Source organism: Pan paniscus, chromosome 18 (genome assembly GCF_029289425.2).
Source record: "Pan paniscus chromosome 18, NHGRI_mPanPan1-v2.0_pri, whole genome shotgun sequence".
Taxonomy (NCBI): Eukaryota; Metazoa; Chordata; class Mammalia; order Primates; family Hominidae; genus Pan; species Pan paniscus.
In genome coordinates, this window is record NC_073267.2 from 20,048,663 (window position 1) to 20,073,522 (window position 24,860).

At 45.1% G+C, this 24,860-nt stretch overlaps 2 protein-coding genes across 4 annotated transcripts; both read right to left on the reverse strand.

Moving 5' to 3' along the window:
- Window positions 1-4,181: 4,181 nt before the first annotated feature.
- RPS15A (ribosomal protein S15a) lies at window positions 4,182-11,943 on the reverse strand. Of its 3 annotated transcripts, none has more exons than XM_008957642.6 (5): window positions 11,385-11,943; window positions 10,041-10,178; window positions 9,283-9,362; window positions 5,966-6,051; window positions 4,182-4,329 (listed from the first exon to the last, which is right to left on the reverse strand). In XM_008957642.6, exons 2-5 carry the CDS (start codon window positions 10,171-10,173, stop codon window positions 4,236-4,238), a joined length of 393 nt encoding a protein of 130 aa, XP_008955890.1. In that variant the 5' UTR covers window positions 10,174-10,178; window positions 11,385-11,943; the 3' UTR covers window positions 4,182-4,235. The 3 variants fall into 3 exon arrangements, with proteins under 3 accessions (XP_008955890.1, XP_008955893.1, XP_008955896.1); XM_008957645.6 differs by having other exon boundaries at window positions 11,319-11,443; XM_008957648.4 differs by having other exon boundaries at window positions 10,972-11,405.
- Window positions 11,944-12,748: 805 nt separating this feature from the next.
- ARL6IP1 (ADP ribosylation factor like GTPase 6 interacting protein 1) lies at window positions 12,749-22,642 on the reverse strand. Its single transcript, XM_008957657.4, has 6 exons — window positions 22,512-22,642; window positions 19,778-19,911; window positions 19,003-19,122; window positions 16,527-16,644; window positions 15,680-15,764; window positions 12,749-14,452 (listed from the first exon to the last, which is right to left on the reverse strand). The coding sequence occupies exons 1-6, from the start codon at window positions 22,545-22,547 to the stop codon at window positions 14,334-14,336; spliced, it is 612 nt and encodes a 203-aa protein (XP_008955905.1). The 5' UTR covers window positions 22,548-22,642; the 3' UTR covers window positions 12,749-14,333.
- Window positions 22,643-24,860: the final 2,218 nt, after the last annotated feature.

The following is a 24,860-nucleotide window of genomic DNA, read 5'->3' on the forward strand; positions in this document are numbered from 1 at the left end:
AGACAAGGAAACTGACGCACAGAGGCACAGCAAGTGGCCCGAGATCACACAGCAAGCAACCAGTGAAGCCACTAGATTCCAAAGCCCATTCTCTTAACCCCATTTTGTTTTTTTGTTTTTTGTTTTTTGTTTTTGTTTTTTTTGAGAGATGAAGTCTTGCTCTGCTGCCCAGGCTGGAGTGCAGTGGTGCAACCTCGGCTCACAGGGCGAGACTGTCTCAAGGAAAAAAAAAAAAAGCCGGGTGGGGGATAGGTGTAGGGGCAGAACCTGCGTGTCCTGTCCATATCCCAGCCTATTCCAAGACTGATTTTTGGGTCCACGGAATTCTGTGAATGCAACACTGCGGCAGAGGCACCTAGATTGGATTATCCATTTTTTTTTTTTTTTTTTTTTAGACGGAGTTTCACTCTTGTCGCCCAGGCTGGAGTGCAATGGCGCAATCTCAGCTCACTGCAACCTCTGCCTCCAGGCTTCAAGCGGTTCTCTTGCCTCAGCCTCCTGAGTAGCTGGGATTACAGGCATCTGCCACCAAGCCCAGCAAATTTTTGTATTTTTAGTAAACACGGGGTTTCACCATGTTGGCCAGGCTAGTCTCAAACTCCTGACCTCAGGTGATCCACCTGCCTCAGCCTCCCAAAGTGCTGGGGTTACAGGCGTGAGCCACCACACCCAGCCGGATTATGCTTTAAAAGGCATGCTTTCCCATAGCCGTGAGGGTCAGGGATTATTTTTTTTACAGCCTAGTGCCATGCCCTTGGAGAGTCTAGATGCTGGGGATACACAGGTGACTAACAGGGTTCTTGCTGTAGGGAGGCTTAGCCCTTTAGGGATTAACAGGTTCCAATAAGGGCACGGACTGTTTGTTTGTGCACCCTTGTGTCCCGTCTGCCTAACATTGTCTGGACACTATAGACATCTAATAAACACTGGGAAAGACCAGGAAAACGCAGGATGAAACACGCTAAGGGCCTGGAGAGGAGTAGGCTGAGGCTTAAAAACATTTAAATGCTCACGTGACCACTTCCTAGCCTCTTGGACAAATGGCTTTCCAATTCTGTGCCTCACCTTTTTCACCTGAACAACTGGAGCTGGGCCAGGCGCAGTGGCTCACGCCTGTAATTCCAGGACTTTGGGAGGCTGAGGCGGGCAGGTCACCTGAGGACGGGAGTTCAAGTCCAGCCTGGCCAACACGGCGAAACCCTGTCTCTACTAAAATACAAAAAAAATTAGCCGGGCGTGGTGATGTGTGCTGGTAGTCCCAGCCACTCAGAAGGCTGGAGCATAAGAATCGCTTGAACTCATGCCACTGCACTCCAGCCTGGGCGACAAAACGAGACTCCGTCTCAAAAAAACTGGAGCTGGTAATAGCACCCATGATGCAGAATTGTTCAGATTAAATAATATATGTAACACTCTTAGCTCCACGCCTGGCAAGCACTAACAACCATTATTAGTCTCATTAAGGCATTCACATTTTTAGGGAAAGATGAAGTAAAACACGTTTCTTTTGGAGGAAGATAAATGGAAGTGACATTTAACTTGGCTCTTGGGAACATCTTTGGAGAGAAAAAGGCATTCCAGGTGGGATGAACCATGAGCGAAGGCTGAAGCGCAGCACGTATGGAGCCCTCTGAGGATTCAGGATTGCCAAGTATGTCTTTGGCAACAATGGATTAGACTGAAAAGCCAAGTGAGATTCACAGTTTAGGTCTCCCAGAGCTTGCTTTCTCCCTGGCCAGGAGCTCAAAGTGATCTTCCTAGCCTAGGGTGAAGTCATGCTCTCAGATGTTGGTCCAGACCTAGATTCAAACTCTGCCTTGCCCAGAGACCTGTGTGCTCTTTCACCTGGCACTCCTGACCCTGAGGTGAGACAATAGCCTCTAAGTGAGGATGCTTGGCAGGCACGAGTATAGATGTGTTGCTGAATGTAGAGGTCCTTGGCAGTGGTTCCTTGGTCTTTTGAATGACACATTTCTTTCAGCCTCTGGTCAAAGGCTCTAAGGGGTCTCTCCATAAAAATGCATAGGTGTTAAGTTTTGCATGTATTTTTGGACAGTGCATTATATCCCTGACGCCTGCAGCTCCGAGGCGGAGAAGCGGATAGGTGCTGAGGTCCCTTTTACTATGACCCAAAACCACCTAGGTAGGAATGGATGATCCAGATGCTATCACCCTCTCCCCACTCCGGGGTCTCTGCCTATCAACAGCAGCAGTATGCTGGGAGGATGCTGGGATCACCCCACAGAAATACTTGTCTCTGAGCCAAGACATCCTGCCAGCACGAACCTAAATTGTCTTCAGACCCTCAAACCCTGGGGTCTAGTCCCACACCAAGCAGCCCTGGGTCATGTTATAAAGCCACTTACAGGATCTGAGGAACAAGGGGTAAGGTCATCTGCTTCCTTGCCAACATAAAAGAACACATGTTAAATCCATCAGCCACACCACTCCTTCTTCCCCTATCACGTTTCTCCCACTCCTGACCACTTCAAAGGACATAGGATCCCCACAAAATGGTGACAACAAATGGAGCCATTTTCATATCCTATTTTATTTTTGAAGTCAGTGTCCAGAAAGAAACCGACAATTCACTCAATCAACATGTAAGCGACTGAGGCATCCCTACACGCCAGGTTTGCAGGCTAGGGACCAGAGACACAATGGTTAAACAAGCCACAGCCCTGTGATCCTAGGGCTTACAACGCTGGCATAAGAAAATTCTTCTGGACTCACTGTCCCCATGCCTGTGAATGTCATGTGCCAAGTGCGCTTTACACAATCTCATTTTTCCCTCAACTTGGGGATAGGTTTTGTATCATTCCCATTACAGATACAGATGTTGAGGTTACTGAGTGGAAGAGGAAACCTGAATTCTGCTGCTGGACCCCAAAACTCATGTTAATTACCCACAGCCTCCCAAACATCAGAGGCCCCAAACATGCCTCCCAACTCACTTCTCACAAATGGGGGCCGTTATCTGCCCCACCTCTAGGGCCATTCTGTAACATTCTCAGCTACTTCCCACATCTTACAGAGGCAGGCCCTCCTTTCAGGAAGCTGATCCATGCCCCTTCATAAGGTAGCTTCTCTCCCCCCTTGGCACACCACCTAGCTAGCCAAGGGCAAAGCAGAGACTAGGGGACAGGCCCCAGCACCGAGTCAGCACCCACCACCTCCTCAGTGATCAACAGTGCCCATTGCACTTCAATGGGCACCTGCAAGTGGCACCAGATCCTCTTGGAACAATTCTTAAGGCAGGGCGCGGTGGTCACACCTGTAATCCCAGCACTTTGGGAGACCGAGGCAGGCAGATCACTTGAGATCAGGAGTTCGAGACCAGCCTGGCCAACATGGTGAAACCCCACCTCTACTAAAAATACAAAAATTAGCCAGACATGGTGGCACACCCCTGTAATCCCAGCTACTCAGGAGGCTGAGGCACGAGAACTACTTGAATCTGGGAAGCGGAGGTGCAGTGAGCCAAGATCATGCCACTGCACTCCAGCCTGTGTGACAGAGCGACTGTCGTAAAAAAAAAAAAAAAAATTTCCTAGCAAGTATTTATTACAAGCAGTCAGTGACAAAAGCCAGATCTAAAATCCTATCTACAGAATAATCCTAGCCAGGCAAAACAAATTCATCAAAAACTAATAGAAAATACTGAAATATAGGCCAGGTGTAATGGCTCATGGCTGTAATCCCAGCACTTCGGGAGGCCGAGGTAGGCTGATCACTTGAGGCCCAGAACTCGAGACCAGCCTGGGCAACATGGCAAAACCCTGTCTCTACTAAAATATAAAAATTAGCCGGGTGTGGCGACACACACCTGTAATCCCAGTTACTCAGGCGGCTGAGACAGGACAATCACTTGAACCCGGGAGGTGGAGGTTGCAGTGAGCCAAGATCGCGCCACTGCACTCCAGCCTGAGCAACAGAGTGAGACTCTGTCTCCAAAAAAGAAAAAAAAAAAAAACTGAAATACAACTAAAATATTTAGTGTCAAATACCTGGTTTTGGCAGACAGCAGGGGTGACTGTTTCTTAGACATACTGGTTTCATAAGAACTTTTTCCCTTGGCTGTATTAGTCACTTCAGGGAATCGCATTCACCGATAAATGAAGCAACTGCACGCTGCCGCAGAAGCTGTGGCTACACTGCTGTAAAGGCTCAAAACGACCAAGTGGAAGCACCAGAGTCCATGAGGCATTTTATTTGTAAATATATGTATTACATCCCTAGAAAAAGAATCCCAGGATTTTCCCTCCTGTGTGTTTTCGTCTTGCTTCTTCATGGTCCATGATGCCAGCTGAGGTTGTCAGTACAATGAAACTATGGAGTGGAAAAAGAAAGTGCTGGTAAGTTTAATAGTTCAACATAGTGCCTTCTAGTGCAGAAAAACGTGAACACTCATCAGTGGTTAAGGGCGCTTTCCTGTGGGGCACATAGGAACTGACAGTGCCTACATGAGCTGGTGCCTCATGTAGCGTATGAGCCACGACTCCTGCAACCCAAAGAGCCAAATCCAGAGAGCCCAGCCACACAATCACACAGCCCTGACTTCTGCCTACACCATGAAACAAACTGCACTGAAAACAAAGGCTGGGAACTCCTTTAAATTTAGATGTCACTTTCTGCTCTCAGGTAAGGAGACTTGAAAGTATTCGTATAAACTTGAGTTTGAATTGTGTTTCTGCCATGTACTGTATAATAGCTAAACTATTATATGGAGACGTTCATTTGTACAATGAGTGGCTGCTTCATGAGTTACTGTGGGGATCACTGTAACAAGCATATAGTACGCAAATGTGCAGCATTAAAATCAGTATCATAATTACAAAGAGAAATGATTTTGGTGAGAATACCGTACCTGTAATACAGCAACCATGAAGTGAGAATACTTTCAACCAAGGCACCAGACGCATAATTTGGAGGGTATAAATTCTTAACCACAAAGATACGCATTTACTGTGTCAGCTCATAAAGTGCTTTACCAAAATTAAATCAGGTGATAAACAGAGGAACTATTACCACTTTTACGGATGAAGAAATCAAGGCTATGACTTGCCCAAGATCTCATGGCTTTAAAGCAGAAAAACAAGGGTTTGAACTCAGATAGGCTTTTAAGGACAAAGACTCCCAAACTAAGTTTTCCCAAAGGCCTAGGCTTAGAACTGATTCTGGCCCTGATCTGGGATCACAGGGAACTATCTGCAGTGAGCCAAAAGGGCAGACATGAAAGTGGACACGACCCCCCTTTTCTGCCAGTCTAAGCTCTCATGTGCCTCTCAGAACCTGAAGCTCAACACATGAAATGTGGCAAATAGCCAGGCACGGTGGCAGGCGCCTGTATTCCCAAATCCACAAGAGGCTGAGCGGGGAGGATTGCTCGGGGCCAAGAAGCCAAGGCTGTAGTGTGTTATGACCGCACCTGTGAATAGCCACTGCACTCCAGCCTGGGCAACAAAGTGAAACCCTGTCTCTCTCTCTTTTTTCTCGGACAGAGTTTCACTCTTGTTGCCCAGGCTGGAGTGCAATGGCACAATCTCAGCTCACCGCAACCTCTCTCCCGGGTTCAAGCTATTCTCCTGCCTCAGCCTCTCAAGTAGCTGGGATCACAGGTGTGTGCCACCAGGCCTGGCTAATTTTGTATTTTAGGTAGAGACGGGGTTCTCCATGTTGGTCAGGGTGGTCTCGAACTCCCAACCTCAGGTGATCCGCCTGCCTCAGCCTCCCAAAATGCTAGGATCACAGGCGTGAGCCACTGTGCCTGGCCAACCCTGTCTCTTTTTAAAGAGAGAGAAAAGAAATATGGATAACACTTGAGCTATTAGGTCAAAATGGTTAAGAGTAGACAAATTACCACTGCTTTGTTTTAAACAGAAAAAAAAAAAAAAACCCTTAAGTCAAACTGCACCACAGAAATTCTTAGCATTAACTTCTTTTAATTAAGGAAAGGCCAACTTACCCAAACTGGCGGGATGGAAGCAGATTATTCTGCCATTTTTCCAGGTCTTTGAGTTGCACGTCAAATCTGGGGCTGATCACCCCACACTATAAAATAACAACAAAAAAAAAATTCTTCACTTTGCCAGTAACAGAAAAACTGAGTAACACAAGATGACATTCATAAATAAACAGTCCTCCAAACCAACCAACCCAGCATTCAGATGGGTACCTATTCTGTGCACAATGCTTGACATACTTTTCAAAAAATACACCTAAGTAAGACTATGCCTGCCTAGGAGAAAAAGCAAAGGCATGCGAAGAGATGGAACAAGGCAATACATGGCAGTGTCAGGCCACTGGCGTGCTCCCTGTTGGCTGGAGAGCTGTCCAGGATGATCAGATTTTACATAGCCTAGAGATCAAGTCTCGACAAGAGAGACGACAGCCAACCCTTTCTTACATAATAAGGCTGAAATAAAATTGTAGGGTCTCAAATCCTGAAGCTCTACAAATTATTAGAATATCTAAGGAACACGCTGTCCAGGCACTGAACTAAGAACGCTGCTCCCACCAATGAAGTACCGTTACATATTTCCAAGAAACAATGTCCTACAGCCCCAGACAAATTTTTCCAAACAAATCTGACAGAATGATGGAAGGCAGAAAGAGCAAAGGGCTTGCAATTATCTCATCTCGTGGCTACTGGGACATGGCAACAATGATCCTCCCAAGTAAGAGCTCGCCAAGGGCTGCCATCACTCAACTACATGCCAGCCCTAAAACACTACTGAAGAAAGTCCACTAACTGATGTCCACTAACTGAAGACCCTCTGCTCACAAAATCTGCTCTAAAATCACAGGCACACTTGAAAAACACTTCCAAAAGCAGAGACTGACCCACAGAAACTGAAAATGGGCTTGTCAGAAAGGCCCAACTACGCCAGGAAGCCTGCTTAAGTTCTCCTACTATTACCCCATCAGCTATGCTGTGACTTGACTAACAAGGATAATCTCACAGCAGATGAAAGAAATGCAGGGATAGGAATATGGGAAAACTAGTTTTATCCAAGCAAGCTATAGTGAAAGATCTTTCCAAAGTCTGCCGCACGCTGCATCCAAGTTTTATGTTGATTCCAGCAGCAAAAATCCTTCTCATTCTGGTAGAATTAAAACAGCATACCCTCCCCCAACCCAGAAGAATCGTAAGAGGATGTGATCAAGGCCAGAATTTTAATCCATCTAGTCTTTACACACTACCTTACTTCCAAGCTCAATTTCCATGCTAAGGGTAGGTCCATGTCTTGCATGAAAGCGATGGAGGGGGACGTTCTCTTTTAAATGGGGAGAAATGAAATTCCAAGAAACCAAAAATTGTTTGCTTTGTCGAAAGTCACAGAACAGGCCAGGCGCGGTGGATCACCTGAGGTCAGGAGTCCCAGACCAGCCTGGCCAACATGGCGAATCCCCGTCTTTACCAAAGATACAAAAATTAGCCGGGCATGGTGGCACTCACCTGTAATCTCAGCTACTAGGGAGGCTGAGGCAGGAGAATCGCTTGAACCTGGGAGACGGAGGTTGCAGTAGCCAAGATCGTGCCACTGCACTCCAACCCGGGTGAGAGTGAGACTCCGTCTCAAAAAACGGGCAGAGAGCAGCAGGGCCTGCATATCAACTGTTGTAGGCTAGAATTTTTCAAACTAGCATACCACAGAACAAGGGTGCCACAAATAAGTTCCATTTACAGAATGCTCTGTTCAAATTTATTTCTCGGCTGGGCCCAGTGACTCACACCTGTAATCCCAGAACTCTGGGAGGCTGAGGTGGGAGGATCACTTGAGCCCATGAGTCCAAGACAAACCTAAGCAACATAGCGAGACCCCACCTCTACAAAAAAGTTAAAGAAAAATCAGCAGTCACAGTGGAATGCACCTGTATTCCCCAGCTACTCAGGAGGCTGAGGTGGGAGGATGGCTTGAGCTACGGAAGCTGCAGTGAGCCAAGATGGCGCCACTGCACTCCAGCCTCAGCCAGAGCAAGACTATCTCAAAAGAAATATAAATAAAAATAAATCAATCCTATTTTGAGGTGGGGTTCTAATGGCTACAACTAGAACAAAACATGACATACTGAAAATTACCCTTGCAAGTTTTTCAAATCTTAGGGAGTCTTGCCCTGTCACCCAGGCTGGAGTGCAGTGGTGCGATCTCAGCTCACTGTAACCTCCGCCTGCCAGGTTCAAGCAATTCTCCTGCCTCAGCCTCCGGAGTACCTGGGATTACAAGCGCCCGCCACTGTGCCTGGCTAGTTTTTCTATTTTTAGTAGAGACGGGGTTTCACCATGTTGGCCAGGCTTGTCTCAAACTCCTGACCTCGTGATCCGCCTGCCTCAGCCTCCCAAAGTGCTGGGATTACAGGCGTGAGCCACCGTGCCCAGCTAGTTCTTCAAATCTTTAATAAATACTTCAGCAACTCACCTTCTGGGTCTCTTTCCCCCCTATCTGTTGCAATAAACACAGGGGTGTCCAAGGGAGAGAATACAGTCATGGGTTCTTAGTTTCTGTTTCTAGTTGGGCCAGTAAGGCCCCTTCCTCATCTCTCTTTTCCATTTATCACTGGAGACAGAAACTAAGTACCATGGTTTCAGGCTGCTACAAGTCTAAAACAAAACAACAAAATAAGGCAGGTTGGACAAGCCTGAACTAGAGGATCTGCCTCCTTGCAAATCTGAAAGCTACAAACCTGACAGGAAGCACAGTGGACACCTCAACCAGCTTAAGACACCTGCCCCCAAAACACACGCAATCACTTAAACCACAAAGTCAGTTTTACTTGGTTAAGGTGTTGACAAGTCAAACTGAAAAGCAGCATAGACCCCAAAGACCTATGCCAGCAAAAACAGAAAAAGTATTCATATTGCTATTTAGAAAGCCCCATTTACTCAAAGATAAAGATTCCTTTCAAAAAACCCAACACATCACTGAGAGGAAGGACACAGCACCTTGGACAAAAGGCTCAATGGCCTTGAGCCACCCAAGTTCAAGCCAGTGACGTGGGTAGCGTTAACATCCAAATACCAGTACCAGCGTTGGTTTCACCCCCCATCTCTCCTGAGACAGCTTATACCCCATAAAAACACTAGGTCAACTGACATAATCCTAGCACAATCAACCCAGGAGAACAAATGAAGTTCCATGTGTCAATTTTTAAACCTTTTTAAAGTAACTGGATAAATCAAGTATGGCACCACTACTCAGTATTTCCAAAGGCAATTACAACATTTAACGCCACAGTAAAAAATTCTTAAAGCTTTGAAATGTGTAGATCACTCGTTCTTACCTTGTTTAGCCTGCCTGTGAGGTTCACAACAATTTTCCCAGCTCTGTGGTCATCAATGATTTCAAATTCGCCAATGTAACCTACAAAAGATAACTGACTGGATTAAATAAAAGACATCAACTTGAGAGCTAAACCTCTGTGCTCTAGCCTACTCAATTCTTCACTCTCCCATCACCTCAGTGACTGCTTCTCCAAAAAGTTGGGGGGAAGACAGTTGCTCTGTATCAGAACTAATTTTTACAACCTAACATATAAGATTTGGGAGACAATACCCAAAACAATCCACCTTGCAATTCTGAAAGAAACTATTTTCCCCTTGACCCTTCCTTCACTGCTTCCCATTCCCCAAGACTACTTTGTGCCAAAGAAGTGCAATAATCCAATCTTTCCTCTCAAAGACCTCTGAGAAGATCTCAAGAATCCTTTCTTTTTTTTTTTTTTTTTTTTGAGATGGAGTCTTGCACTGTCGCCCAGGCTGGAGTGCAGTGGCCGATCTCGGCTCACTGCAACCTCCACCTGCTGGGTTCAAACAATTCTCCCTGCCTCAGCCTCCAAAGAGCTGGGATTACAGGCGCCTGCCACCACGACCGGCTGATTTCAGCAGTTTCAGACTATCCCCTCCTCCACAGCCCACAGGTCAATTGCATTCGTTCTCAGGTATGACAGACATACTTTGGTCCCCCATAATTAATTTCTACAGGACTGATTTCTTAAAGAGTCTCACATCAAAACATAAAACACAGCGGCAGCAGACTTACCATGCTTCATCATCACAGTGAGAAACCGGACGATGACTTTGGAGCACGGCCTAATAAGCACCTGGCGTTTGCCTCTCTTTTCGGCATTGTTGATGCTCTTGAGAGCATCTGCCAGGACATTCATGCGCACCATTGTGGCTGTTCAAGGAAGACAAAACAGGAGGTTTTACTGGCATTGCCAACATCAACAGACACCAACCATTACACTGCGGAAGTATCCTTTCCTTTCTGGCCCCACCTTGGCGAAGTTTTCTCAAGTCTAAGCAGGCTGCTTCTCCATTTCCCACCACCCAGGAAAATTCCTATTTACTACGGTTGTTGAAAACAGGTTATCGGGACGTCAGCCTGCACATTTTGAAACTCATTCATTCACTAACCACTCTTCTTCGAATCGTGCCACACACCAACGTCTGGAGATAATAAAATGTGGGACAAAATCCACTTGACACAAGACAACGTGAGAACTGGCAGAAACTGCCAGCTACCGAAAGGAAAACATCGGGTATAGTCGATCAGTGATTCAGAACAGAAGCAGAGTATCATCGGCAACATTTTCCAAATTGCTGAAAATCAGCAGATTCTATACTATTAACATTGTACTTTAAATCAGTTCACTCTCACCTACCATGAACACATCTAACTATTAAACATCCATCTTCGTGCCATTTAAAATTGCGTCCAACAGCAAGAGCCACAGTGGCAAACAGAAACATTTTACATGCTTGTCAGACTGGACTCTCTTCTAATGGGCACGAACCGCACACTACAGTGAAGTTTTGAAAGCTCTTAAGTATGGAGACCAAAGTGCCAATAGTAAAGAGTAGAACTTAAATCCCTTAAGTTCAAAAGTGTCTAAAGAAAAACTCCGCGGCCCAGAAGGTCCAAGTTGACACCCAGCAAACTGCCAACCCCGGCACGATGCAGCTTTTACCTGCTGGGTGGCCTCAGCCTCCCAAGCTCCCAGCGCGGCCGCAGCAGTGAGAAGCTGCACGGCCCACCAGCCCCGATGTTGCCCGCCGCCCGGGGCCAAGGCGCTGCCTCAGCACTAAAGGGAGATCCAGACGCTGCGGCCCGAACCGGAGCTACCGCCTAGCTGGGCAGTCGAAGGCTCCGGCTCCCGCCCGCGCTGCGGCCTGCACCCCACGGACCGGGATCCCCTGAGTGCACAGTCTGGGGCGCCCAGCCATGGCTCTTCTCTATGCCTGTCCAGGAACCGGCAAGGCCAGTATCCTCGGCCAAGGTGGGGACCAGCCTCCTCGCAGGACACCGAGACCGAACCTTAGATTGCAGGATGGCGCCGATGGCAGACGGATGAAATTGGAGCTCTCAGAGAGTGCTACTCACCGGCGCGGAAAGATGGCGGAAAGAGGACGGGAGGGGAGAGCGCACGGAGTTATGGGAAGCGGGAGAGCTATCGCGAGACTTTCAAAGGCCCGGCAAAAACAAGGACCGCCTAGGAGAAGGACGAGGGTGAGGGAAAGGCGGAGCCTCCTCAGGGGTTGGCAGTTGAGAGTCGCTGGTAATCGACCTCCCCCGGTGGGGCATGGGAGAGGCAAGGTGAGCCGTTCGTTGGAGGTTCGTCTACATTTTTTTTTTTTTTTGGAGACAGTTTCGCTCTTGTAGCCCAGGCTGGAGTGCACTGGCGTGATCTCGGCTCACTGCAACCTTCGCCTCCCGGGTTCAAGTGATTCTCCTGCCTCAGCCCCCTGAGTAGCTGGAACTACAGGGATGCGCCACCACGCCCGGCTAGTTTTTGTATTTTTAGTAGAGACGAGGTTTCCCCAAGTTGGCGAAGATGTTCTTGATCTCCTGACCTTGCGATCCGCCCGCCTCGGCCTCCGAAAGTGCTGGGATTACAGGCGGGAGCCACCGCGCGGGCCTTAATTTTTATTTTAGTTTACTTTTGATACGGAGTCTCGCTCTGTCGCCCAGGCTGGAGTCCAGTGGCGCGATCTTGGCGCACTGCAGCCTCCGCCTCCCGGGTTCAAGCGGTTCTCCTGCCTCAGCCTCCAGAGTAGCTGGGATTACAGGCGCCCGCCATCACACCCGGCTAATTTTTGTATTTTTAGTAGAGACGGGGTTTCACCATGTTGGCCAGGCTCGTCTCAAACCCCTGACATCAAGTGATCTGCCCACCTCGGCCTCCCAAAGTGTTGGGATTACAGGCGTAAGCCACCACACCCGGCTAAAAATTTTTTTTAATTAAAAAGTTAAGTGAAGCTCAGACAAAAGTCACCCAACAGTTGTTTACTGAGCACCCATGTACCAGACGCTAGCAAGGCCCTGGGGTACGAGGTGCCCACACAGGCACCATTTAGCCAGTTCTGTCCCTGCCGGTTCTTCCAGCTTCGTCCTCTCTCACACGTCAGTGCCCCTGCTCATTCGTTGCATTTCCTCTTCCCTCTAGCATGGTACCTGGATATTTGCTAAATAAAACTTAAACCTTTTATTTTTGTTCTTTTTTAAAATTTTTCCTAGACAGGGTCCTGCTCTGTTGCCCAGGCTAGAGTGCAGGGGTACACTCAGCTCAATGCAACCTCAAACTCATGGACTCCAGTGAACCTCCTGCCCAGGTCTCCCAAAGTGGTGGGATTACAGGTAGGGTACCTTATAGACATCTAAGGACCACACAGGGTACTTCATTAATCAGATTCATAAATCCAATCATAAATATTATACTGGCTAAGTTATAAAGAAAGTGAGACATGAAGATTCCAGCTTTTTTTATTTTTTCCCCTTTTACACAAAACAAAGTAGAAGAAATAATACAGGATTAAAACTGCAAAAGTAGTTCATCAGTAGAATATGTATGCACACAAAAAATCCAGATAGGAAGACAGGCTTATTTACAATGAAAGTAAGGTAAAATTAAGGTAGTTTTCTTATGAAATATTAAAAAAAAAAATCAAACATATACAATGGGCACCACTGTTCACAGCAATATTAAAGAGAACAACACTTATTTAATAGGGACAGATACACCACAAGGTACAACATCAGTGCAATACATTCACAAAACTATATTACAGCTAGTTAATCAAAGAATTGTTCCCATCAGTCACATTTTTTGGCCCTCAGAAGTTCATTCCTAAAGATTTCAACTACTCTAAATTTCTAGCTACCAAGAAGTTAAGAATGATTATAAGAAGCTTTCCAAGGAGTTCTGAAATCTTTGTAGACCAGAGGCCAACTATCATCACCTCAAGTCTGCTCTCACCAACAGCCCTTGTATTTTTCAGGGAGAAATCTCTAGGAAAAAAGTCAGACACCAGTGTAGTCACTATCTCCCATGTCAAACCTAGGGGACTAAAATGGTCAGTATTACCATAAAATGATAATTTTGAGGTTTACCTTAAAAGGCTTATTCTGGTCTCAAAAATTAGATAAGATTATCTTCTACTGAAATGAATATTGACTAAACATAGAAGACTGCTGTCCTTTTGCTGGTCTTAGAGTGAAAGTCATAGACATGAGTCTTAACCTACTGTATACTATAGCTAATGTCAGCTGAAAACCTGAAATTAAAAGCATGCTAGAAATCCTAAATGCAATCGTTTGGAAGTCTGCTATTAAAAAGCCTTTAAGGATTTACTAACTTCGAGTCTAAGTGGAAGGGGACGAAAGCTTAAGCCTGTCAGACATTCCTTTTTTTGGACAAAAAGATCAAAGTTTCCTACAAATTGCTAAGCTTTGCACAAGGGAGAAGCCTACACGTACTAGTGCATGGAATCAGTTTCATTTTATTTCATGGGGACTCTTCTCCCACTGGAAAGAAACAGAATGAGGAATGAATCTTAATTGGTCTCTTCATCAGAAGTGGTAAACTTGGTCTCTATATTCACGAAGTCAGACAGTTTTTTAAGCAGACTGTGGAAGCAGACAGAACCAGCTTCCTGTAGCCACAGACCACTACATGGTATCTAAGCTAAAGCAAAGATGAACAATTATCCAGATTCACTTGAACTGTACTAAAGGGCAAGGTTCACCACTACAAAAAGGAAGTTGTCTAAAAGCAAGAATTCAATTAACGCTGGGTAAGAAAAGTCAAAACAAATCATACACACTAATGAGTTGTCCATGAAGCCAACTGCTAAGAACGCACTCAAACTATACGCGACATGAAGACACTATGCACGAAGCCTTACTTGGCGAGTCTGAATTTCTATTAACTAAGGGCAGAGTGAGGGAGAACAAAGAGCTACTTCCGTAACATTTTAGTATCCAGATAGTACAGCAGAAACGGTTCCCGGGGCAATGGGTGCTGCATTAATCACACTGATTAAAGCAGATGAATCATTCGTTTTTCTTTTCTTTTTGTTTGAGAAGTTTGTTTATCTCCCTCTTGGCCATTCCAATGTACTTCAAAATGATTCCATGTTGGTTTAGTCCAGGAAGCAATAGTAAGGAAGTCACTTAAAATAAAAAAAAAAACATTAAGGAGGCAGCAATTAACTTGCTAAAGGTTATTACTTTTTTTTTTTTTTTTTTGAGACAAAGTTTCACTTTTGTTGCCCAGGCTGGAGTGCAATGGCGCAATCTTGGCTCACTGCAACCTCTGCCTCCCAGGTTCAAGCGATTCTCCTGCCTCAGCTACCCAAGTAGCTGGGATTACAGGCATGCGCCACAACGCCTGACTAATTTTGTATTTTTAGTAGAGATGGGGTTTCTCCATGTTGGTCAGGCTGGTCTCAAACTCCCAATCTCAGGTGATCCGCCTGCCTCAGCCTCCCAGAGTGCTGGGATTACAGGCATGAGCCACCACACCCAGCGACAAGTCTCACTCTTTTTGCCCAGGCTGGAGTGCAATGGCACAATCTCGGTTCACTGCAACCTCCACCTCCCAGGTTCAAGCGATTCTCCTGCCTCAGCCTACCAAGTAGAGTAGCTGGGATTACAGGTGCCTGCTGCCACGCCTGGCTAATTTTTGTATTTTTAGTACACATGTGATTTCGCAATGTTGGCCAGGCGGTCTCCAACTCCTGACCTCAGGTGATCGGAGGTTATTACGTGTGTATGGCGGTGGTGGGGGGGGGCGGGGTGGTGAGTGCAGTGTGTGATCTCAGCTCACTGTAACCTCCACCTCCTGGGTTCAGGTGATTCTCATGCCTCAGCCTCCCAAGTAGCTGGGACTACAGGTGTGTACCACCACATCCGACTAATTTTTGTATTTTTAGTAGAGACAGGGTTTCGCCATGTTGGCTAGGCTGGTCTCAAACTCCCGGCCTCAAGTGATCCACCCGCCTCAGCCTCCCAAAGTGCTGGGATTACAGGCTGAGCCACCGTGACCAGCCAGTTATTACATTTTAAAGAAGGCAGGTTCCTACTTTATTAAACTCAGTAATGGGAGGAAGCAACATGAAACCAATTACTTCCACTGGGATGTATCCCCAGAAACTTCTGCTCTCATCCCCTCTTCCACCTCAGAAAATAATCATTGCTTATTTTTACCTCTTGCACATTACTTTCTACCTTGGTTATTGCATTGTTTTCACTTTCTATGAGACCATAATAATCTTTCCACATTCCCACAGTTCCTTTTCGGTGTCTAAAACTTAGGAAGTATTCAGTTGTTTACTGACGAAGTTACAGTTAAATTTCACTGGCCAGGATGTGCCTGTAGTTTTTCCTCAAAGACTTACCTATCAGGTAGGTGAGAAGCAGGTTGTGGACTTGTTGTCCCACCCAAGCAACCGCAGCAAGGGAAACGATCATGGTCATGAAGTACTAGCAATGAAAACAAGAATTTAATATCAAAACTTCATGTGACACCATAAATATATGTAATTTTTATTTGTCAATTAAAGAAGAATGTGTTTCAAAGTTCGGGAAATAATTTAGCTTTTATTATCACTTTTCTTTAAAAATTCTTAGATTTAAAAACCTATTCCATTGGATCTACTTTATAGAATTTGGATACATTTCTTCCTAGAATTACTGCAATTCTGTATGTAAATATTTTATGATATAAATTATACGATCTTTTCAGTTAATAACTTCACGGAACAGCCTCACGACGTGAAGCTTACAGATAAGAGAACAGATGAACAGATGCTTTCCTTTTTTTTTTTTTTTTTGAGACAGAGTCTCATTCTGTCACAAAGGCCGGAGTGCAGTGGTGCAAACAGCTCACTGCAGCCTCGACCTCCAGGGCTCAAGTGATCCTCAGCCTTCCATGTAGCTGGGATTATAGGCATTAGCCACTGTGCCCGGCCTAAACAGATGCTTTCTAAGTATATGTCTTTTACTATTATTTCAGTAAGAAAAATGAAACAGAAGAATTTTGTTTTATTAGAATAAAAAATTAAATGCAAAAATGTAATTTTTAACTTTAAAATGATTCAGTCTAATTAATACAGGTAAACATTTATGAATGTACTTTAGGAATTAACCAATGAATAATTTTCAAATTATAGCTATTAAGACAAAAAGGCAAATTGACTCAAATCTTAAAATTTTACTGTACTTAAGTCAAAGCAAAAAAAGTACCATCTTAGGTTTTTCTTCCTTTAGTGTGAAGAGGCGTTTCCACCAACCCACAGCTCTGCGTCGAGTTTTTACTAGATTGCTGCAAATTTCATGGAATCTTTGCTGTTGTTCAGTGGTCCTAGAAAAGAAATTTGCCTTTTGCTATAAACAAATCGTTACAGTAGACAAAAACATGACACCCTGTTCAATTTAAGAGCTATCTTCTAAAGAAAATCAAAATAAAAACAATGTTTCACCATTATCTTACATAGGTGAAAAAGTCCTTCCACCATTAAGACACCTTTTATAGCACAGGAGTAAGTATTTACATAAACTATGTGTGTGAGAGAGAGTGTGTGTGTGTGTGTGTGTGTGTGTGTGTGATAAAGAAAGGATCATCTCTGGCTCTGAAGCCACATTTATTTAATGGTAGTAAAAGACTCATGACTTCTATGGGCCATAAAGAAATCAGTATAAATTTGATTTTGCTATTCCTAAATATTCTTTAGATCCTAGTAAATTCTGCACTATACCTACCAGAATCCCACCGAACAGCTGTATTTGAACACTCCTTAGTAAGATACTAACTACTGGCATTTGACACATAACACCCCCAACTGGGCTTCATACATCTGATGACAAGGCAGCAATAAACAGCTCAAATCTAAATTCTTCTTTGTAAATTTAGTCCTAGGGAGGGAAAATATAATCAACAAACAACACAGCAGTAAAAATCCAACAAGAGACCCTCCCAGAAAACCTTTTATATTTATAATGTTTTTCTTGGTTCTGATTTTTTTTTTTAATTGCCTTTGCACTGTCTTCGCTACACAGCTATAATGGCTGCTATTATTGCCCTGTGCTGAGGGATGTGTTGCCTTCTCTTCTCTAGCCCTCATCTCTGTAAAACTGCAGTGATAGATAAAGTACAAGGATTTCTGCTGAGCCCTGGAACTTCTTTTCAACAATGAGATGTTATTTCTTGCCCATGGTCAAGGCTAGATTGTGGCTATGCAAAAGAGTATTCTTTTTTCCTTGTAAGATCAAAAAATAAACAAAATCTGCTCTATCAATAACTGAGTCACATCACGAAACTATCAGTGGTTATTTCTGCAAACTTTCCTCTAGGAGTTATAAATTAGCAGACTGGAATGTTATCTGGCTAATAAGGCCAAGGTCAGTGATTTATTTCCTTTGCTAACTCTGTTATACTGCACATTCAGAAACTTGCCCAAAAGAGCCAACAACATTGATTCATTACTGCAAGTGAAAAACAATTTGGACAGTTCCTAACACTAATCCATTCTGCTGTTGCGGGAACCACCTTTAAATATTGTCAATTGTATCATAATTTAAGCAAACTTTGAATTTGTTCTTAAAGATCCATAAGGTACACATTTAAAATTCTTATATTTACAGAATCATTTTGCAATTTGCTATCCTCTGAGATACAAACAACCAAAGGCACAAGTAGAATACTAACCAAATAAAATAAACAGCCAAGGATAGAATAGCAGCTGAGAAGAAAATATCTATTCCAACATCTATTTTGGCTGATTATTTGAATCAAAACTCAACATGCTAGAGAAAGTTAAAATACTTTTAATATGATCCTTATCCACTTAACTATATCTGAGGAGTTCATAAGCAACCTAATGGTATAAATAGGCCAGGCACGGTGGCTCACGCCTGTAATCTCAGCGCTTTGGGAGGCCGAGGCGGGCGGATCACAAGGTCAGGAGATCGAGACCATCCTGGCTAACATGGTGAAACCCCGTCTCTACTAAAAATACAAAAAAAAAAATTAGCCAGGTGTGGTGGTGGGCACCTGTAGTCCCAGCTACTCGGGAGGCTGAGGCAAGAGAATGGCATGAACCTGGGAGATGGAGCGTGCAGTGAGCCAAGCGCGTACTGCACTCCAGCCTGGGCAACAGAGCGAGACTCCATCTCAAAAAAAAAAAAAAAAAAAAAAAAGAATGGTATAAATAAAATCAGCAACCCATGTGTATACAGCTTGAACCTCTTTGGAAACACTTGGTATTCACTTTGTTAACTGCCATTCCACTGCCTCAGTGTCTTAGTATCTCAGCCTTAACACAAGATCAATCTTAAAAGTCAAAATATTTCACAGTACTTTACAGGGCCTGCCACAGTAGGCATTTAATAAATAATTGCTAAATGAATGTGAATGAAAATCTGCCAGTTTCCTTTTCTGTATTCATTCAAAAATAATTTGTGAAGTTATTATACTATCCTAAATATCAATGGAAACGTAAAAATGTATATGTACATTTACCATAAAAGAACTATGGAGTACAGAAAATTCATAGTTTATATTCAAATCAGTTACAATATTCTTCACATAAAAGCAATAAATCTAATGCTTAGGTGTCTGATGGTTAGACAATTATCTCTGCTTATTTACAGCATACTAATCACAGCCACCAAGTTCAGTAACTACACAAAAATGAGACTGCCAAATCATTATGCTACCTACCATTTATTGGAGCCAAAAATTCTAGGCGCTAGAATGGGAACAAGGTAGTCAGCCAAGCACAAAAACATAACAAAACAGGAAACGCCGGACAGAACAGATGGATCTAGATAGTAGATAATCCTGTTAAAAAAATTAATAAAGGTTAGAAAAACATAGTCATTATTATTCCTAACTAAACATGTCTAACTTAACTATTCACTGAACTATTCACCGCCTCTCAGAGATATTTGCCATTTTTCTTCTAATTTTCTCACAAGTGGCTTTCCAGAGGCTTTGTGACATGCTGATATCATAGCTACAGTGGTTAAGTATATATCAATGGACAAAAGCTCTTTGGAGTTCTCAGCACTTTTTAAGAGTTTAGGGAGGTGGGGGACTAGGGGAGGGATAGCATTAGGAGAAATACCTAATGTAGATGAAGGGTTGATGGGTGCAGCAAACCACCATGGCACATGTATATATACCTATGTAACAAACCTGTACATTCTACACATGTATCCCAGAACTTAAAGTATAATAACAAAAAAAGAGTTTAAGTGTCTGGAGGACAAAAAGTTTGCGAGTCACTGATTTACTCAAGTGCTTTAGGTTACCAACTTTACAGAAGTACTACAAATTCTGGAAACTAGAAGTGCTTATGAGAAACATTCTTTATGGGTTCTTTATGGGTTATATATTACAGAAGACTGAAGGCACTCCCACAAACAGAAGCTATATATTAAAAAGTCTTTATTAATAAGAAGCACAACCCATAGTAATCTAATAGCTCACTTACAGAAACACCAAAGAAACCACACCCATGATGGCAGGTGGAAACCAGGCTCTTTCCCATCGGAGGACTTTATCAGCCATCAGCATCACTTCTCCCCATCCTTGCAGCTGTTCTTCCAGACTTGCAGTCTCTGCAGCCTAAATACCACCGACATTTAAAGTGATCATTTTACCACTCTCAACATTTTTGTGGTTCATAGACTTCAATTATTTTAAAGCTCCAAATACAAAAAATAACCTCTTAACCAAATTGCCAATTTTAAACTAGTTGGTTTCTGAAAAACTGCAATTTCAAAGATGAAAATACAATGGGTTTTTTTGTTTTTTGTGTTTTTTTTTTTTGAGACGGAGTCTCGCTCTGTCACCCAGGCTGGAGTGCAGTGGGGAGATCTCGGCTCACTGCAGCCTCCGCCTCCTGGGTTCAAGCGATTCTCCTACCTCATACTCCTGAGTAGTTGGGACTATAGGCGCCCGCCACCACGCCCGACTAATTTTTTGTAGAGACGGGGTTTCACCATGTTGGCCAGGCTGGTCTCAAACTCTCGACCTCAAGTGATCCACTCACCTCGTCTTCCCAAAGTGCTGGGATTACAGGTGTGAGCCACCAGGCCCAGCCTAAATATCCTTTTAATGGTCACTTTTCTAGTCCAAGCACTGGGCTATTCTTTATATACATGATGTAACTTAATCCTTACAGAGAGCCACAAGGTAGGGATAATTAGACTCATTTTACAATTAAAGAAAGTGAGCTCAAAATGGTTTACTTTCTCAAAGTCATACAGGGAATCGTGGCAGTGCCCAGAGTATTAATAAAATGAAATAACTTTTTTTAAGTTTGTTTATTTCAGATGGTTAGAATTGATCCGTTGTTTTTGTCATCTTATTGATTTAAACCCTTCTAAATCCATTAGGAAAGACTTTCCCTGAACAGCATTCAATTTCTAAAATAGCTCTTTGTGTAATGGAATCACTCAGATGTTGACATTCATTGGACAATTAAGGAAAACTACTTTCACCAAATTAAGGTGGCATTTTACGGTCAATATACCTCCTCAATACAGTGTTTCTTACCACTCAGGATGTCATTTTGATTATACTTCAAATTTCTCTGACTCTGAACAGCCGAAAGTGGGCCTCTAGGATGAGCTAATGTGGCAAAAGCCCTTAAAGCTGGTTTTGGTAAAGGAAGAAAAATTTAGAATAAGAAACTCAAGTGTCTCTATGTTATCAGGCTGGATGCAGTGGATCACGCCTGTAAACCCAGCACTTGGCGGGTCGGGGGGGATCGCTTGAGCCCAGGAGATCGGGACCAGCCTGGGCTGAGACCTTGTCTCTTTGTAAAAGTCATTCACTGGAAATCATGCAAATGACAGAACAAGGCACTTAATCTTAACAAAGACGCTCGCTATCTGTGCCACGCTGAGCACTAGTGTGATCTCAATATTTCTGACTTTATATTCCATGCTTAATACTAGTGAAAGAGACTACTATGTGTGGGCACTCTGCTGAGCATTCATATTTATACTTCAATTAATCTTCCTAACAACCCTTAAAAAAAGGTGTTATTACTGTCCCCATTTTACCAAGGAGGAAACAGATACACAGAGGTTAACCGATCTGCATCCAAGAAATCCACGACCAAAGGCGTTGCTTTCCTTAGAGTTATATTGCTCTGCTGGAAGGAGAGTTGGGAAGCAGGAGCTCTAGCCCAGGATTTGTCATTTCAACAGGGCTTGAGCAACTTCTTTGTGCTTCAATTAATCCTCTTAAAAAGATCCACGCTGAGGACTAACTATGCTAGAAGGAGCGTGTGTTTAAAGGAACAAACCATGCATTTCTAAAAGCAAATATAAAATCACGCACAATCAAAACTGCCCTGAAGTCACGTCATTGGCCAGCGTCTGGGGTCTTGGAAGTTCAAAAGCCCCTAAGTAAATTCTTTGGTTCCGTTTTTCATTGCTGGTATGTGACCTACAGTCACCAGGGAAGGGCAACTGAGAATATGCAAGGATATTTCTCTTGTTTTTTGCCCACAAGGTGCGCTTAAATTCATAACAAATAAAAATGTGTCCGCCTATGATACCATCTCACTGCAGTTCCTTCGGATCCCTGCTTATTACTCTAAAGCTGTTTCCAGTAGTCCTGTGACCCCACCCCCGCCAGACTTCCAAATTCCAGACAAACGCCAAGACATCCCATTGTCTGTTCAGCTGGACCCCGCTCCCAGTTCCCCACGGTGAGCTCGCAGCCTCCCTGTCGTTTTAAGTTGTACCAGCTCTAAGATAAATTCTGGGCAGTAGCCCTTTGACCCTCCACCCTTGTCCAAGTTTTAGGGGGAAAAGAAGGCAGGCACATCCAGGTTAAGATCAAAGACGGGGAAAGCCGAATACGGCTGGGGCCTGGGCCGCGAAAGCGCTGGACAGGCCCCAGGAGGCCTTCTGCCCCCACCCGCACCCCAGGCTAGTGTCGCAGCCCCTCTGCCTCCCACTTCCTCCTCGACTCCTACTCGCGGTGAGGAATCACGCGCCCTCCTCGCCCCGTCGCGCACCGTCCCCAGGAAAGGTAAGGGTTCGACACCCAGGAGTCACCCAAGAAGCCCGAGGGCCAGGCATCGTCGCCTGCCCCGGGAGAGAAGGGCCGGGCCCGCGGCGGGTGACAGGGACGAGGCCACGGTGTTTGAGCCCACGGACGTCTGGAGGCCTCGCTCGGCTCCCGGGGGACAGGCAGCCAGGACTCACCAGCAGGTTGGTGCTGCGATTATCTCCCTCCGCCATCGTCTCGGGGATGCAGTCTCTACGAGCGCAGGCCACCTCCCCAGCGAGTCCTCCAACCGAAACCCGCACACCAACCACAACCCGAGGGAACTCCCCGCAGGCTACTTATATGGGTCGGCCGCCCTTCCCGACAGCCCCCGCGACGCTCGCTCCTCATTGGACAGACCGAGCCCACGCCTCAAGGAAGCCGGGCCAACCGAAGCTCAGCGCATGGCTTGAAATCGAGGTCAAAGGAGACAGAGGCAGCGCCGGGCCGAGGGGGAGGGGACACGGAGTGCCCAATCAGCGCCCAGGGACTGCGCGACGCCCCGCCCAGCGCTGTGGGAAGCAGTTCAACCGCCGCTGCAGGGGGCGCTGTCCCTCAATGGTTCTCCGGCTCTTGCCGCTGCGGTGGCTTTGGGGCCCTCTTCGTCTGGCTTTCGCAGCCGAGGAGACTCTCTGGAAAATGGGCTACTCGGAGAGAGATGCTCCGTTGCCTGAGGCGGAGGGCGGGGACGCCGGGCCTGCGACACTTCATCTCTTCCTGGCCCCGAGGTGGCTGGGATCCGTTCCACCTTCGGCCCAGTTCCCCAGCCAGGCCCCTGAGCCGTTTAGCCCGGATTTGCGACCCGTGAGGTTTTGAGGACAAGTGAAAAGAGCTCTTTGTGTGGATTTTGCTGCAATGTTTCTCTCCTACCCAGTAGGAATGAGGCCTTAGCTTGGGCGGAAATACCCAGGCCTGGTTTGAGAACGTGTGAAAATGCACCGCCTTCTAAGTGGCTTTATTATACGTGGATGTTTAAGTTACTTAAACTACAAGCTCCCTCTCCAAAAGGATTTTTTTTTTTTCCTTTTTTTTGAGACGGAGTCTCGCTCTGTCGCCCAGGCTGGAGTGCAGTGGCGCGATCTCGGCTCACTGCAAGCTCTGCCTCCCGGGTTCACGCCATTCTCCTGCCTCAGCCTCCCGAGTAGCTGGGACTACAGGCGCCCGCCAACACGCCTGGCTAATTTTTTGTATTTTTAGTAGAGACGTAGTTTCACCGTGTTAGGATGGTCTCGATCTCCTGACCTCGTGATCCGCCCGCCTCGGCCTCCCAGAGTGCTAGGATTACAGGCGTGAGCCACCGCGCCCGGCCAAAATTGTTTGTTTGTTTGTTTGAGACGAAGGAGTCTCGCGCTCCGTGGCCCCGGCTGAAGTGCAGTGGCGCGATCTCTGCTCACTGTAACCTCCATCTCCCGGGTTCAAGTGATCCTGGCGCGTCAGCCTCCCGAGTAGCTGGAATTACAGACGCCCGTCACTACGCCCGGCTAATTTTTGTATTTTAATAGAGACGGGGTTTCGCTATTTTGGCCAGGGTGGTCTGGACCTCCTGACCTCAAGATATCCGCCCGCCTTAGCCTGCCAAAGTGCTGGGATTACAGGCGTGAGCTACCGCGCCCGGCCAAAAGGATAGTTCTTGACACGACCTTTCTTCCATTAGAGGTCAAGCTAAGAAAATATGTAAACCCTCCCACAAGCAGTAGAATTCCTAGGCAGTTTAGGAACTGTGTTGAGGCACTTGTACATCTTTTCTATCCAGGATTTCAAATGCAGTAACAAGTGCAGTAGCCACCGCGCCCGGCCGATTTTTCATCGTTTGATACAAACAGAATCATGCCAAATGTCCTGATCAGATGTTTGTTTCAGGTGAATTAACTATAGTTTTAACTTCCAACCTTTTATCTTTTTTACAGGTTTTAACTTCCAATCTCATGGTCATTTGTATTCGGCCATTGAATTTAAATTTATTTTTAAAATGTTCCTTAAGTAACCACCAGGTTCTTAAATGTTCAAGGAAGTCATAAATGTGAGAGAACATAGCTGCAGACCACATACTGCCCCTAGAGAGCTGGGCAAGGGCAGGAACATTGTGAATTTCATGGAAGGGTGTCAATTTGCTGTGGGTCTTTCGGGGAAAGGGGAGTGAAGTATCTGAATCAGGGAGAAGCCCTTGAAAAAACAGTCTTTGCAAGGGAAGCTGACTGTTCAATAAAGTGCCACTTTGGAGAATGTTGGGGTAAAGAAGTTGTAAAGGCAGGATACAGCCAGTTGACAGAGACGCTATTTGGAGAGATTTTAAAGCTATGGAGTCTGAGGAGCAGGTTCTTCTCCACGCCCCTAAAAAAAAAAAAAAAATACAAATGGGGAGGCAGGGAAGATCCCTTGAGCCCAGGAAATAGAGGCTGCAGTGAGCTATGATTGCACCTATGCACTTAAGCTTGGGTGACAGAGCAAAAAACCTGTCTCAAAAAAAAAAAAAAAAAAAAAAAAAAAGATCGAAGCAATCAGCAGCC